Genomic DNA, 16,590 nt, shown 5'->3' with positions numbered 1-16,590 from the left:
GAAAAATGGATGTAGAGAGTCGCAAAGGTGGTTGGGACGATCATGCGAAGAGAATGATCGTGAAAAGGGGGAAGAATGGGTTGACGGTTACAGGCATGCGTTTATGGACCGAGAAAGAAGTACACTTAACATGCCGAAACTGAGGCAAGCTAAACGCTACCTTAGTACCGCTTTGAGCACTAATCCTGTTCGACAGCTACGTAATAAAACACACTGCTTGTATTTGGTCGCTTTATCTTGTTGGTTCTACACTGACAATAGACCAGTCTTCGGGTTACGCGAGCGAAGCGAGTTGCGCACATATATTGTATAGAGAAAATGGAAGGTTTTTACTTTCCGAGCGTAAGCGAATCTGTCGGCCGACTCTCCATTTTTTCGTTTTCTCGACCTTTCATGACCCCTGTAGTACGAAAAAGATAATCTCGGAAAGTACTGGGCCGATTTTTTTCAAATTTTGTATTTATATTAGGAATAATCATTAAAACGCTGACCAAAATTTGTCTAATCATCCCCACCAATAATGTGATGACGTCACTTCAAAATTGTACATAGTAAATGGGTTTTAAATTGTATGAAATAACATAGTCCTACACATTTTACAATTTAATTTTGAATCTGCAAAACCGAATGCTTTGAAATCTTGCACATATTTTAAAGTTATAATAAGCATAATGAATTTTTAGTCAAAATATATTTGCTCAACAAACAATTGATGATGTCAGCGCAAGATTTTGCCGAATAAATCATATCCAAAATGTGCAAAATGTGATCAGTCTAAACTTGTAATTTATCACTGCATTCATATTTTTTAGATTTCCTTATACAGGATGACTCAAAATGAATCAGCCAAAAATTTTAGCAGGTACTAGCCCCGCCCACACACGCTGTTCTCATTCTAGCGATTTTATCTCTCTTCAATTGAGATCCACCTTTCTTTCGGACCAGATAAATGAATCGCTGAAATAGAGGAGGGGTGGGTGGGCGGGTTGAATTGTGTTCTTTTGTAAATTGAGAATGTGAACTAATAATAGAACATAGGCTGTAAAAAAAACGTTAATCGTAATTTTTTTGTTAGACTACTTATTTGCTATAATACCGCGAGATCGAAAAATAAATCAGTCAAAGTTGGCCATGCACGACAAGCCGTGTCGAAATTTAAATTTTTTTATTGAATGTCAAATTGACAGTTTAAAATTAGAATTATGATACCTACTTTTAAAACACACAAAAATGAATCAAAATCACCGTTTTCCAATTTTGTCCCACTTCTGAAGTAAGATTCTAACAAAAAAGCTTTAATTTCGTTTGATAACATTGTAAATTACTTGTGTCAACGTGACGTTTAATAGAAAAATATTTTAAACTAAAACAAACGGCTTTTCGTGCATGGCCAACTTTGACTAATTTCTTTTTCGATCTCTCTGTATTTATTTTTTTTAAGAAAAAAAATGAGAGAACGGGTGGGTGGGCGGGGCTAAGTTCAACTTTTTCCTATAGAATCTTTATAAGCAAGCAATAAGGTCATAGTACTTGCTAAGATGAGACTGATTTTGGCATATGACATACCCTGTAAGAAAATAAAGGGTGGGTGGGCGGGGCTAATATTTTATTAGAAAGGACTGATTTTGGGCACTTCGCCATTTTCGACAATTTTTCAACTATTTTCAAAAATTACTTGAAGAGGGTGGGTTGGGGAAGGCTAGTATTTGATAAGATAAGACTTATTTTGGCACTTTCGGCAATTCCTGCCATTTTTCAACTATTTTCAAAAATTAGCTGAAAACATTTTTTTGTAGATTTCGATATCCAGAAGTCATTTTCGGCTTCGTTTCTGCGGAAATTGAACAGAAATAAAATTAGTCGTTAGAATAAGAAGAGAGGGGGTGGGCGGAGCTAGTACTTGCTAAGATAAGACTGATTTGGCACATGACATACCTTGCAAGAAAATAGAGGGCGGGTGGGCGGGGCTAGTATTTGATAAGATAAGACTGATTTTGGCAAATGACAAACCTTCTAAGAAAATATAGGGTGGGTGGGGCTAGTATTTGATAGGGTAAAACTGATTTTGGCACTTTTGACATTTTCGATCATTTTGCAAAAATGTGCAAAATATGATGCGTTTTTACAAGTGATTTTTTTATAGAGGTGGCCCAAAAAAATTAATGAATGGCTGTTTATTTTAATGATTAAACCAGGAATGCCTCACTCCATTTTCTTACAAAATTTTGGGAATGCAATACTGTTGTTTTTCCATTTCCATTTTTTTACACTAAATAAAATAAGTCAATGAAATGGAGAAAAGAACTGGACTTTAAGTAATTTTAAGAGAAAGCAGTACCCCCACCCTCCCACCCCTTCTTCGTTCCAGTGACTACTCTTAATATTGTTCAGTCCTATCTTAGCAAGTTTTAGCCCCGCCCACCCACCCTTTTTTTGGAGGATGTCATTTACCAAAATCAATCTTATTTAATAAGTACTAGCCCCGCCCACCCGCCCTCTATTTTCTTAGAGGATATGTCGTCTGCCACAATCAGTCTTATTTTAGCAAGTAGCAGCTCCGTCCACATTTTAACGATTTTATCTCTTTTCAATTGAGACCCACCTTTAATTCGGACTAGACGAAATGAATCACTGAAATGGAGGCGGGGTGAATTATATGTTTTTTCTGTAAATTGTGAATGGGAACTAATAGAACGTAGGCTGTTAAAAAAAAGAGATAATCGTAATTTTTTCTTATACTACTAATTTGTTATAACATTTATTTCTTATTTCTGAAGAAAAAAACGGGTGGGTGGGCGGGGCTTAGTTTAAGTTTTTCCTAGAGAATCTTTTATAAGCAAGCAATAGCCCCTCCCACCCACCCCCTCTTCGTTCCAGTGATTACCCTTAATATTGATTCCTATCTTAGCAAGTTTTATCCCCGCCCGCCCACCTTTTTTTTCTTGGAGGATATGTTATTTACCAAAATCAATCTTATCTTAATAAGTATTAGCCCCGCCCACCCGCCCTCTATTTTCTTAGAGGGTATGTCGTCTGCCACAATCAGTCTTATCTTAGCAAATAGCAGCACCTCCCACCCACCCACCCTTTATTTTCTTAGAGGATATGTCATTTACCAAAATCAATCTTATCTTAGCAGATACTAGCCCCGTTCACACACGTTGTTCTCATTCTAACAATTTTATCTCTCTTCAATTGAAATCCATCTTTCATTCGGACTACACAAAATGAATCAATGAAATGGAGTCGGGGTGGGTGGGCGGGGTGAATATTATTTTTTTGTAAAATGTGAATGGGAACGAATAGAACGTAGATTGTTAAAAAAAGAGTTAAGCGTAGTTTTTTGTTATACTACTTATTTGTTATATTTATTTCTTATTTCTGAGGAAAAAACGGGTGGGTGGGCGGGGCTTAGTTTAACTTTTACCTAGAGAATCTTTTATAAGCAAGCAGTAGCCCCGCCCACCCACCCCCTTTTCATTCCAGTGATTACTCTTAATATTGTTCAGTCATTTTCTTAAGGAGTATGTAATTTGCCACAAGCAGTCTTATCTTAGCAAGTACTACACTGCATCAATCCAAGGTCATATACATGGTGCTTATTAAAATAAGATTGATTTTGGTAAATGACATATCCTTCAAAAAAAAAGGGTGGGTGGGCGGGGCTAAAACTTGCTAAGATACGAATGAACAATATTAGAAGTAATCACTGAAACCAAGAAAGGGTGGGTGGGCGGGGCTACTGCTTTCTCTTAAAATTACTCAAAGTCCACTTCCTTTCTCCATTTCATTGACTTATTTTATTTAGTGTAAAATGGAAATTGAAAACTGACAGTATTACAATCCTAAAATTTTCTCGGAAAATGGAGTGAGGCATTCCTGGTTTAATCAATGAAATAAATTGACTCATTCATTAATTTTTTGTTAGCCATCTTTATAAAAAAATCACAAATAAAAACGCATCATATTTTGCACATTTTTGCAATGAAGAAAAAAACGGGTGGGTGGGTGGGCGGGGCTTAGTTTAACTTTTTCCTACAGAATCTTTTATAAGCAAGCAGTAGCCCCTCCCACTCACTCCCTCTTCGTTCCAGTGATTACTCTTAATATTGATTCCTATTTTAGCAAGTTTTATCCCCGCCCGCCCACCCTTTTTTTTTCTTACGTTATTTACCAAAATCAATCTTATCTCAATAAGTATTAGCCCCGCCCACCCGCCCTCTATTTCTTAGAAGGTATGTCGTCTGCCACAATCAGTCTTATCTTAGCAAATAGCAGCCCCTCCCACCCACCCTTTATTTTCTTAGAGGATATGTCATTTACCAAAATCAATCTTATCTTAGCAAATACTAGCCCCGTCCACACACGTTGTTCTCATTCTAACAATTTTATCTCTCTTCAATTGAGATCCATCTTTCATTCGGACTACACAAAATGAATCAATGAAATGGAGGCGGGGTGGGTGGGCGGGGTGAATTATGTTCTTTTGTAAAATAAGAATGAGAACTAATAGAACGTAGGTTGTTAAAAAAAGAGTTAACCGTAGTTTTTTGTTATACTTATTTCTTATAACATTTATTTCTTATTTCTGAAGAAAAAAACGGGTGGGTGGGCGGGGCTTAGTTTAACTCCTTCCTAGAGAATCTTTTATAAGCAAGCAATAGCCCCTCCCACCCACCCCCTCTTCGTTCCAGTGATTACTCTTAATACTGATTCCTATCTTAGCAAGTTTTATCACTGATATGCAACAGGGGTGGGTGGGCGGGGTAAATTATATATTCTTTTGTAAATTGAGAATGGGAACTAATAGAACGTAGACTGTTAAAAAAAAAAAGTTAATCGTATTTTTTTTTGTTATACTACTTATTTGCTGTAATACCGCCAGATCAAAAAAGAAATTAGTCAAAGTTTTTTATTAAATGTCAAATTGACAGTTTAAAATTAGAATTATGATACCTACTTGTAAAACACATAAAAAGGAATCAAAATCACCGTTTTCCAATTTTGTCCCATTTCTGAAGTAAGATTCTAACAAAAAAGCTTTAATTTCGTTTCATAACTTTGCAAATTACTCTTGTCAACCTTCTGTCAACGTGACGTTTAATAAAAAATTATTTTAAACTAAGACAAACGGCTTTTCGTGCATGGCTAACTTTGACTAATTTCTTTTTCGATTTCTCTGTATTTATTTCTGAAGAAAAAAATGAAAGAACGGGTGGGTGGGCGGGGCTAAATTTTAGCGCCCCCCCAACCACCTTCTCTTCATTCCACCTTCTTAATATTGTCCAGTCATTTCGTTAAAATCAAACTTATTTTAATAAATACTAGCTATGCCCACCCGCTGTCTATTTTCTGAAGGGGTATCTAATTTGTCACAAGCAGTCTTATCTTAGTAAGTACTACACTGGACAAATCCAAGGTTATATACATGTCCTTGCAAAAATGTGCTAAATATGATGTATTTTTACTTGTGATTTTTTTTAATTTGCTTAAAAAGGTGGCTCAAAAAAATCACTCCATTTTCCGAAAAAAATTTGGGAATACAATACTGTTATTTTTCAATTTCCATTTTACACTAAATAAAATAAATCAATGAAAATAAGAAAGGAAGTGGGGGGAGGGGGGTAAATTTAGCTTGTTTATAGTTTTAAGATAAAGCAGTAGCCCCGCCCACCCACCCTTTCTTCATTCCAGTGACTACTCTTAATATTGTTCATTACTACCTTACCAAGTTTTATCCCCGCCCACCAACCCTTTTTTTTTCTTGCAGGATACGTCATTTACCAAAATCAATCGTATCTTAATAAGTATTAGCCCCACCCACCCGCCCTCTATTTTCTTAGAAGGTATGTCGTCTGCCACAATCAGTCTTATCTTAGCAAATAGCAGTCCTGTCCACACACGTTGTTCTCATTCTAACAATTTTATCTCTCTTCAATTGAGATCCATCTTTCATTCGGACTACACAAAATGAATCACTGAAATGGAGGCGGGGTGAGTGCGCGGGGTGAATATTATTTTTTTGTAAAATGTGAATGGGAACTAATAGAACGTAGGCTGTTAAAAAAAAAGAGATGTTCGTAATTTTTTGTTATACTACTTATTTGTTATAACATTTATGTCTTATTTCTGAAGAAAAAAACGGGCGGGTGGGCGGGGCTTAGTTTATTTTTTTCCTACAGAATCTTTTATAAGCAAGCAATAGCCCCTCCCACCCACCCCCTCTTCGTTCCAGTGACTACTCTTGATATTGTTCATTACTATCTTACCAAGTTTTACCCCGCCCCCTTTTTTTTTCTTGGAGGATATGTCATTTACCAAAATCAATCTTATCTTAATACGTACTAGCCCCACCCACCCGCCCTCTATTTTCTTAAAGGATATGTCGTTTGCCACAATCAGTCTTATCTTAGCAAGTAGCAGCCCCTCCCACCCACCCTTTATTTTCTTAGAGGATCTCATTTACTAAAATCAATCTTCTCTTAGCAGAAATTGGCCCCGCCCACACACGCTGCTCTCATTGTAACGATTTTATCTCTCTTCAATTGAGATCAACCTTTCATTCGGACTAGACAAAATGAATCACTGAGAGGGTGGGCGGGGTGAAATACATACATGTTCTTTCGTAAAATAAGAATGCGAACTAATAGAACTGTTAAAAATTATTTGCAACTATTTCTTACTTCAAGAAAAAAATGAGAGAACGGTTGGGTGGGCGGGGTTAAGTCTAACTTTTTCCTACAGAATCCTTTATAACCGAGCAATAGCCCCGCCCATCCACCCCCTCTACATTCCAGTGATTAATACTCTTAATATTGTTCAGTCATTTACCAAAATCAATTTCATTTTAAAAAATACTAGCTACGCCCACCCGCCCTCTATTTCCTTAGGTATGTAATTGGCCAGAAGGAGTCTACGCTGCACCAATCCAAGTTCATATACGTGTCCCCGTTGATGAGGTCATTACAAAATTGTGTAAAGTAAAAACTCAACTCACAACGTACTCATTATACTTTCGATGCGAGGGAAGTTCTGTCGAAACAACTTTCGACAATTTTTTTTTCCTCTGAAACATGATCATGTGAATAATGATACAACCGTAGGCAAAACCTCACTATTTCTTAGAGTTTAGTTAGCACACCAAAACTTTGAGGTGACGTCATCAGATTTCTGATGGGATGACCAGAAAAATTTAGCGTTTACGTAAAATAGACGCTTACGCTCGAAAGTGAAACTCTCTGAAGACTGGCCTATTGATGATTCAAACAACTATAGCACACGCGATTTCCCCCACCTACCTTCTCCAGAGTCATCTCGTAAGTGCGCACACTCTCGATCAACGAAATGGCAAACGGATAAAGCTGATTTGCCTGGTGAGCCTTATTAACAATGGCCAGTGGTACTCGGAACCCTAGACACTTCAAATTGCGCACTTCCTTAGCCAGGGTGATAATTTCGGGCAAGAAGTTGACCCGCAATTTCAGCACGTTGCCGCGCCCGCTCTTCGAACGCACGGCTTCGATAGTGAAAATGCGTCCCGTCACCCCTAGATTGCGCTGCTGGACGTTGCGAGCCCAATCGTCGAAGATCTCTTGCGTGTTGAGCTTGATACGGAAACTGTCACCGTCGGCTTTCAGTTTTTGACCCTCGATGTGGTTCTCCCAGCCCTTACCTACGTTACATTGTAAAAATAGTTTTTAAATTTAAGTTGAATAATAGTAATGTCACTCACCTAACACATCTTCGACCCTCCTGAGGTAAGTCGTTAGCTGGTGATCGATCTGTCGTGCCCATATAATCGACCCGGCGACCGGAGGCAAGTCCCTTACCTTACTAATCCTCGCACTATTACTCTGGGGGTACTGGACCTATCAAACAATTTAAAGTCATTTTTGAATCCAGGACACTAATTTTGAATTTACCTTAAACTTCTCATGCAGGGCCTCAATATCGTCCTTCACCCTTTGAATCAAGTGCGTCTGGTACTCCCTGATCGCCCCTCTGATATGCGGCCGCACGAACAGCGCATTGAAGCGCGAAAAAATCCTGAACATCTCGTTCGCGTTCTTTGCAGTACCCAACTGATCCCTCAAGTGCGCCGTGATCCTGGTCTCCACCCTATCGATTCGCTCTTCGTACCGCTGGACCGCCGCATCCCACGCGTCCTGGCCTTCCTTCGTGATGTCCAGACAATCCACCTCTTTCACGTTCTCGTACGCCAGATTGACCTCCTCGATGGCGTTGGCGTCGGCCGCGTCCAGCGACAACGTCGGCTTGGACTGCTCCAGGTCCTCTCCTTCGACCGGGGCGCTAGTGTCGCGCACCGACGGCCTCAGCACGCGCACGATGACAGTGCGCAGCTGCTCATGTTGACGACGGAACTTACGCATGTGCTCCATGCGGTTCTGCAGTTTCTTGTGCTGAGCAGAAATGCGCCAGACCATTTTCATCTGTTCGTCGCGCTTCTTCTTGATTATGTCTCTGCGGAAAAAGTCAGATTCAAGCAAGTGTGGGTAAACGGTCACTGATTCGCACTTAGTACCTCAGCAAAGCCTGCAGTTTTTCGTACTCGTCCTCCCAGATGGTGAAGACGTCGAAGCACTGGGTCATGACTTTCTCGAATTCGTCGAACGGGATGTGCATTAGTCTTCGTGTTCCGAGGACTTTTAGCAGCTGAGCGCCTAAATCGCGGGAAATAGCTTCGACCAGACGGAGACAACGCTGGATTGGGTATTTGGTGGAGCGGATTTTGCGCAGATGGGCGAAGATCAGCTGGACTGCGGCGCGGATTCGTTCCAATTCGGTGGCGGACAGAAGGTCGTTGATTGGGAAGTCCTAGAAAGTATGAAAAGGAGTCACAAAATGTCTAGTGGGATTTTAAAGGAGCTCAAATATCCCGGTTTTTTCATCCGAGAAAAATCATAAACCAGACAGGATAAAAGATCGTACCCCAAACCATCGAGAAGACAATGACGACTCGAGCCAGCGCTTGAGAATATTGAACTTTAATGTAAGGAGTTTACGCAACAAAGTTGACGAACTAAATATATATGTGTACGAGTTGGATTTTCCTGAAGTGTTGTGCTTCACTGAGTCATGGCTGTCAACAGAAGAAGTAAACGAACTTCGATTTGACGGATATAAGGTCGGAGCTCATTTCTGCCGTTCTGGACAACAGGGGGGAGGTGTTATTATTTTAGTACGTAAGGATTTATTCTTTGAGGAGATTGACGTAAAAAAATTTGCACGTGAGAAATTGTTTGAAGTTTGTTGCATCAAACTAAATTTAAGCAAATGTGCAATTACTATAATAAGTATTTACAGGTCTGGAGGAGATTGTAGGGCTTCTATGCTGCAACTTGAGGACCTGTTGAAAAAGCTTCATAAACCAGCTACGAAAACAGTCCTGTGTGGGGACTTTTGATACTTTATCACCATATGGTCTAGAACAATATGTCTTTGAACCGACCAGAGTCTGCGGTAAGTCAAAAACAACCATTGATCGAACAATTTCAACAAAGCCAGTACTAATATCATCGAAAACGATATCACAGATCATTACGGGCAGTTGCTCCAAATTAATGGTTTAATTAATAAATTAAACGACAATAAAAAATGCATAGTTTATAAAAGAAATTTCTCAAAAAAAAATATAGAAAAATTTAAGAATCTGTTATAATCGGAATCATGGAGTGACGTTTATAACAATTCGGGACCAAAAAACTTCCAAAAAATGTTTCAACTATTTGACTACTATTTTGATTTGGAGTTCCCAACCAAGAAAAAGAAATCAATATAAAAAAAACATCCACCCAAAACCTTGGCTTAATAATGAAATTATTGCCAGTAGCCGAAGATTACAAGATATGCATAAAATCACAAAAATTTACCCTGAGGTTCTAAAACACTACAAGATCCTTCAAAATCAACATAAAATTCTAGTCAAAAAAAAAAACAAAAAAAGATTATTATGACAATATTCTAAAAACATCGATGAATATAGGTAAGGATGCTTGGAAAATAATAAATTCGCATCGTCCTAATAACAAAATAAATAATTTACCAGACACATTATAAAAATCTGAAAATGAAAATATAACAGGTTGTTTAAATGTAGCAAATAGATGCAATTCCTTTTTTATTAATTCAATACAGAATATAACAAAAACTTTTAAAAATACCCGTAATGATAACACAAATAGACTACAAAATATTCCATTTGATAGATACTCAATGTTTTTAGATCCTGTAGTAATACCAGATGTATATTACGTTATTTCATCTGTGGCTAATAAAAAATCGAAAGGACTAGATGGGATACCGTATTATTTATTAAAATATGTTCCTGAAACCACAATAACTGTGTTAACAAATTTAATAAATACTTCATTTAGTACGGGAATTTTCCCAGATGAGCTCAAAACAGCAATAATTGTACCTATACATAAAAAAGGTAATACATCAAAAATGAATAATTACAGACCTGTTGCATTGTTGTCAATTTTTTCAAAAATTTTTGAAAAGGCCTTTTATCGTAGATTATATTCCTTCATAGAAAGACACAATATTCTAAGTGACAAACAATTTGGTTTTAAAAAAGGAGGAAGAACACAAGATGCTATTGTGTCAAAGTTAATGGAGATATTTGATTCTTTAGATGATAAAAAGAAAGTAGTAGGGATATATTTTGACCTAAGCCGTGCATTTGATACTTTGAATCGTAACCTCATATGTGATAAACTGGAAGCATACGGAATCAGAGGTGTAGTTTTACAATGGGTAAAAAATTATTTAACAGGACAACAGGTGGTAAAAGTTACTTACAATCAGAGACCATATTTATCAGATAAAAAAGCCATTAGCACCGGTGTACCTCAGGGCAGCATATTGGGCCCGCTCCTTTTTATAATCTTTATTAATGATTGTATACATTCCCAAAAGAACTATTCATTACGACTATTTGCAGATGATTCATCCGCAATTGTTACATCTAATGATATAGCATCCTTAAGGGGACTCGCTAGACGAGGTATAACATTTTTTTGGTTTTTTGTATGAAAAAATGACATTAATATAGATGTATCATACATCAAACTGCAGCTTTTTTCATATTCTAGAGCGCAGAGATCAATCAATCATACAAAAAAATATGGCTAAGAAATATCGTCACTTCGATTTTAGATTTTTCAGTTTCCATTTTTCTATCAACTTTTCGATTTTATTACTTTCTAACGTCGTCTTCGTTGATTCACTATTAAAGTCTCTCCAATTGGTTACAATCGTCCGACTTGTCAAAAGGGAAAATATCAAAAGATGTCACTCCCTTCGGGAGTTACAGGAACCTGCAATGAATCTGTTTTATCACGCGCCAAAACAGTTTGTGCTTGAATTGATATTATCAAAATGTCCAAAAAATATTGCTCTGTGTCTGCTTGTGGGGTAATCAAGGATCCTAGAGACCACAAAATAATGCAAAGATTCCCTTCAAACACTGTGAACAAAAGGTTGTGGTGCAAAAAGGTTTTTAATGCTACAAGTAGGTACCCCCACATGAATCTTTTACCTAAGGGAATGTGTAGCCATTAAAACCATTTCAGGTGATAATATTGCAAATAATTTATACATTTGTGGTAAACACTTTGAGAGAAGTTGTTATTATACAAATAAAAGACTTAAACCCGGCTCTGTTCCTACTTTGTTCCTCCATGGTTCTAAGTCACCGCTACCTGTGCCTACTTCTTCAAGCTCCCCAGCAAGTACTAAACGTGATCCAGAATGCAGCTTCATAATTCCTGAGACACATTCCGATAACAATGTAAACACCTCAAAGAAAAACTTTCCTACTGCATATCCCTTTGCAGACCATCCACGCCCATGGCGTTGTGACTTTGGCACCGGTACCGAAATTTTTCCTCTTTTTCAAGTAAAAACTGTAATACATGATGTCAAATTGTGTCAAAAAGTGGGGGATTGGAGAGACTTTAATAGTGAATCAACGAAGACGACGCTTTCTAATTTTCTGATTTTTCAAATTTGCGGTATTTTGATTTTTCGAGTTTTCAGTTTTTTCGTTTTTCGATTTTTTAATTTTTCGTTTTTTGATTTTTCGGTGTTTCGATTTTTTAATTTGCCATTCTTTCAATTTTCGATTTTTCGTCTTTCCATTTTTAGATTTTTTGATTTTTCTGTTCGTCAATTTCTAGACTTTGCAATTTTTTTGCATTTTTCGATTATATTTTACTTTCCGATTTTTATGATTTTTGAATTCTCGATTTTACGTTTTTAATTCTTCGATTTCCGATTTTTCAATTTTCCGGTTTTTTAATTCTTCTTATCTCGATTTTTCCATTTTCCATTAATCATAAAATTTTTTTCGGTTGTTTTATTTTTCGACCTTCGATTTTTCAACTTTCGATTATTCGATTTTCTATTTTCTGATTTTACGATTTTTCGATTTGCGATTTTTCGATTTTCGTTTTTCCGCTTTTGTGGTTTTTCGATTTTTCTGTTTGTTTCAGTTTTTATGGTTCTGCAATTTGCAGCTTTTAGATTTCAATTTTGTTACTTTCCGATTTTCCACTTTTCGTTTTTTTTATTTTTTTTCCATCGTCGTTTTTTCGATTTTCATTTTTTCGATTTTTTGATTTTTCAATTTTTAGGCCTTGCAATTTTTTAACTTTTCGCTTTTTCGAGTATTTGTTTCATCGAATTTTCGATTTTTCGAATTTTCGATTTTTTTTTATTTTTCGATTGTTCTGTTCGTCAGTTTTGAGACTTTGCAATTTTTACTTTTCCACTTTTCTATTATTTTAGTTTCGGATTATTTGATTTTTGAATTTTCGTTTTTTTTTCATTTTTCGATTTCCGATTTTTTAATTTTTCGATTTTTCGGTTTTTTAATTTGTCGATTATCGATATTCCGATTTTCGATTTTCCAATCTTCGATTTTTCAATTTCCAGTTTTCGATTTTCCACTTTTTGAATTTACGATTTTTCGATTTTTCTGTTCGTCAGCTTTTAGACTTCAATTTTTTTACTTTTCGATTTTCCAAATTTTCGAGTTTCAATTTTCAGATTTTTGATTTTTCGATTTTCTTTTTAAATCTTTGAATTTTTCGGTTTTGATTTTCCGAATTTTTGATTTTTAATTTTTCCATTCTTCGGGTTTTAGACTTCAATTTTCTTTCTTTTAAATTTTTCGATATTCTATTTTCCGCTTTTCAGAATTTTCGATTTTCAGTTTTCAGACTTTCGATGATTAGAATTTTGGATTTTTCAGTTTTATGATTTTTCGATTTTTAAAAAATTTGAGTAGTCGAGTTTTCGATTTTTCAATTCATCAATTTTTCTATGTTCAATTTTTTAATTTAAATTTTGCGATTTTCAATTTGTCCATTGTCGACTTTTAGAATTTTCGGTTTTTCAATTTTTCCATTCGCAACTGTTAGACTAGATTTTGTTACTTTCCGATTTTTTGGTTTTCGATTTACCAATTTTCAGAATTTTCAAGTTTCTTTATTCAGATTTTCCATTTTCCACTTTTTCGATTTTAGATTTTTCGAATTTTTGTTTTTCCAATTTTTTGCTTTTTCGATTTTTCTGTTCGTTTCAGTTTTTAGGCATTGCAATTGTTTTTACTTTATATATTTTGATTATTTTAATTTCCGATTTTTTTATTTTTGTTTTCGATTTTTTTAATTTTCAATATTACAAATTTTTGACTTTTCGGTTTTTTGATTTTCCCGTTTTTCAATTTTCGATTTTTCGATTTTTGAGGTTTGTGAATTTCCACTTTTCGATCGACCTAGGTATTTGATTCATTGAATTTTCGATTTTTTGATTAGCCATTTTTAGATTTTCGATTTTTACGATTTGTATTTTTCGATTTTCTGTTTTTTGCATTAGTGAATTTCAGTTTTTCCGATTTTTGATTTTGCGCATATTTGATTAATCAAATTTTCGAAAGAGTTACCATGCTTACAAAAACTTCAAAACATATACAATATTTCAAAGTATTCAGTTTTGCTATTCTTGATTTCTTCAATAAAATAAATTGACTCAGTCATTAACTTTTTTGAGACACCCTGTATAACCAAATCTATAAAATATGAATGCAGTGATATAACAAGTATAAAACTCATCATATTTTATACATTTAAGATAGGATTTATTCTGCAAAATTTTGAGGTGACGTCATAAATTTTTTAGAGGGGATACACAAATATATTTTAATTAAAAATGTATCATGTTTATCATGATTTTAAAACATCTGCAAGATTTCAAAGTATTCGATTTTGCAAATTCAAAATTAAATTGCAAAATATTGTTTTATAATTTTGATTTTTTTTCCAAAAATCTGGACGTTTTGGATAAAAACTCAACACGGAGTCATAAACTACATGTGTAGGACTATGTTACTGTATACAATTTAAAACCCATTTACTATGCATAAATTTGAAGTGACGTCATCACATTGGTGGGGATGATTAGACAAATTTAATAATTTTGCGACATTTATGAAAAAAATATCAGTTAACAAAAATGGCACGTTTTTATTATTATGCCAGTTACATGTCACTCAACGACAATATCGTTTTTTTTTTAAGAGTATTTTATTTGAAAAAGTGATGAAATTTTTTATACGGAACAATTGGTCGAAAGATGTTAGAAAGCAAAATAATTCATGTCCGGACCATCGTTACTCACGAACGAAAGTGACCATTATTTTATGGGAACAACTACCTGCTAAATCTTCTCCGACAAATTCGAGAGAACTGGTGTAAGCCATAAATATTTCTTACCAAATATATATAGAACTACTGTCCGTCCCGTTATTGTCAATAAAATTTTATAGGGTAAAATGTGAATTTCGTTGTAGTTTGAGCCTACCTACAAATTCTGCCCTTGAAGGATTTGGACCGCCTTCTTCGGTGAGGGCAGACAAAAACGATCCGCCCATAGGCTCAAAACATTTGCGTGCGATTGTACGTTTATATGTGCATCTCTGTTTTTTGTATTTTTTATATTATTAATTATTAAATTTGACAAGTCTAATGATTGCAATTGTACGCAGCCCTTACAGACAATAAATTATTATTATTATTATTATTATTATTAATTATCTCACCTTCATTAAGGGGTTATAATCATTGACCGTCGCAATCGCCTGTTTGAGCCCCGTGTCCGTATCGAACGACACCGTCGCATGGAACCTCTTCCCATGTTTCAAGATATCCAGGGTCAAAGCCACCTCCATACTCTCCCGCTTCTCCTGTATCCTATGCAGCGCCCTCTCCAAATTCAACCAGAAACTAATCTCTTGTAACGCCGTCCCCGACGACGGGTCCCTATCCAATTTCGTCACCTTCTGGATCTCCTTGATCCAGCGATTGACGCCGTGCTGCAGCTGGTTCAAAAAGTTCGAATCCTCCACCTTGTCGCTGAAATCGGCCACTTTGGGCTTCCTGCCCTCGTCGGCGCACTGCTTTATCAAGCTCGCCACGTAGGGGTGCACCTGGAGCGTGATTTCCGGGATGTCGATGTTCTGCTGGAGGTGCAACAGCCCCATCTCCAGCTCGGCGATGGTCTTCTCGACCGAGGGCGCCATCTTGTCGCCGTCGCGGTCGGCACGACCCGATTCTTTAACGTAGGATTTGAAAAACGGAGCCACGGTTTTACTGATGTAGGAGTGGAGGATTTCGTACGGGGAGCCGTCGCTGAAGTTCATCAGGCGCACCTGGGCTCGGATGCTCTTGTCGGCCTCGATGACGGCACCGCGCTTGATGCAGACGAGGCTGGACATCTTCGAGCTGGAGTAGTGCACTTCGTTGCTGATGTAGAAGGTGACGGGTTCCTTCTCCTCCTCGCCCTCTGGAGGCTGGTCGCTGTCATCATCTGCAAGAATTTAAAATCAGAGATCTGAATGTGTTCAACACTTTAGGCACACACTGTACATACATGATCAGTCATCTCGAACGAGTTCAAGGTCAGTTATTACTCATACCTTTCGAAGGACTCCTCTGTAAATAAAGAATGGACACCTGGGAATCCGCCAGGAACTTCCGGATTATTTCTTGATTGACTTTGTCGTCGAGGGCTGCCCGAAGATTCGTTAATTCCCATTGGTTGTCTTCAGGGAGGAGCACCGTTGCGGCTTTTGTTAAAAAATTCGTAAAGGCGTTAAAATCGACAATGGTCACATTTTGAGGCTCGGGAGTGGACTCACTCCCTTCCAAAGAGTCCCCCATGGGGGTACAAATAAAATCACACGATAAAACACAGAATTACTTCACAAGACCGACTACAGGCAGTGACAGCTGCCGGTGACAGCTGCAATATGGCGGATTCGGGGCGGATACGTGGTGGCAGGCGCCAGGGAGCATGCCCAGATGACGCAAAAATTTAAAAAGATCAAAAAATGTACCCGATCGATCGGGTTCGTTTTTTTGGTACATGGGTTTTAACGGAATAACTGGTTTTTCGCTTGTGCGAAAGATTGCCCGGAGTAGGCGTTGGCTGTAATGTCAAAGTTGTCAACAATTGATAGCCTACTTGTTGTTCATTTTAATAAAATCAGGACCAGGGGCGGAT

The 16,590-nt window shown here is 36.9% G+C and overlaps 1 protein-coding gene across 5 annotated transcripts in view; it reads right to left on the bottom strand.

The window, feature by feature from the left end:
• Nucleotides 1-16,342, bottom strand: part of Dhc64c (Dynein heavy chain 64C) — a 43,545-nt gene extending 27,203 nt beyond the window's left edge. For 2 of the 5 annotated variants that reach the window (XM_064049168.1, XM_064049170.1), the window contains exons 1-7: nucleotides 16,004-16,341; nucleotides 15,128-15,894; nucleotides 8,543-8,835; nucleotides 7,923-8,481; nucleotides 7,733-7,868; nucleotides 7,299-7,672; nucleotides 161-196 (exon numbers count right to left, since the gene is read on the bottom strand). In XM_064049168.1, coding sequence (XP_063905238.1) covers nucleotides 161-196; nucleotides 7,299-7,672; nucleotides 7,733-7,868; nucleotides 7,923-8,481; nucleotides 8,543-8,835; nucleotides 15,128-15,894; nucleotides 16,004-16,247 — 2,409 coding nt within the window. In that variant the 5' untranslated portion in view covers nucleotides 16,248-16,341. Of the gene's footprint in view, nucleotides 1-160; nucleotides 197-7,298; nucleotides 7,673-7,732; nucleotides 7,869-7,922; nucleotides 8,482-8,542; nucleotides 8,836-15,127; nucleotides 15,895-16,003 lie in introns of all 5 variants that reach the window. The other 3 variants (XM_064049171.1, XM_064049172.1, XM_064049169.1) reach the window with 2 other exon arrangements.
• Nucleotides 16,343-16,590: the final 248 nt, after the last annotated feature.

This window comes from Zophobas morio, unplaced genomic scaffold (genome assembly GCF_036711695.1).
Source record: "Zophobas morio isolate AGI-343-1 ecotype UQ-CSIRO unplaced genomic scaffold, CSIRO_AGI_Zmor_V1 ptg000007l, whole genome shotgun sequence".
NCBI classification, from domain to species: domain Eukaryota; kingdom Metazoa; phylum Arthropoda; class Insecta; order Coleoptera; family Tenebrionidae; genus Zophobas; species Zophobas morio.
The sequence above is the reverse complement of the archived record's forward strand: the minus strand, read 5'-3'. Positions and strand labels throughout refer to the sequence as shown.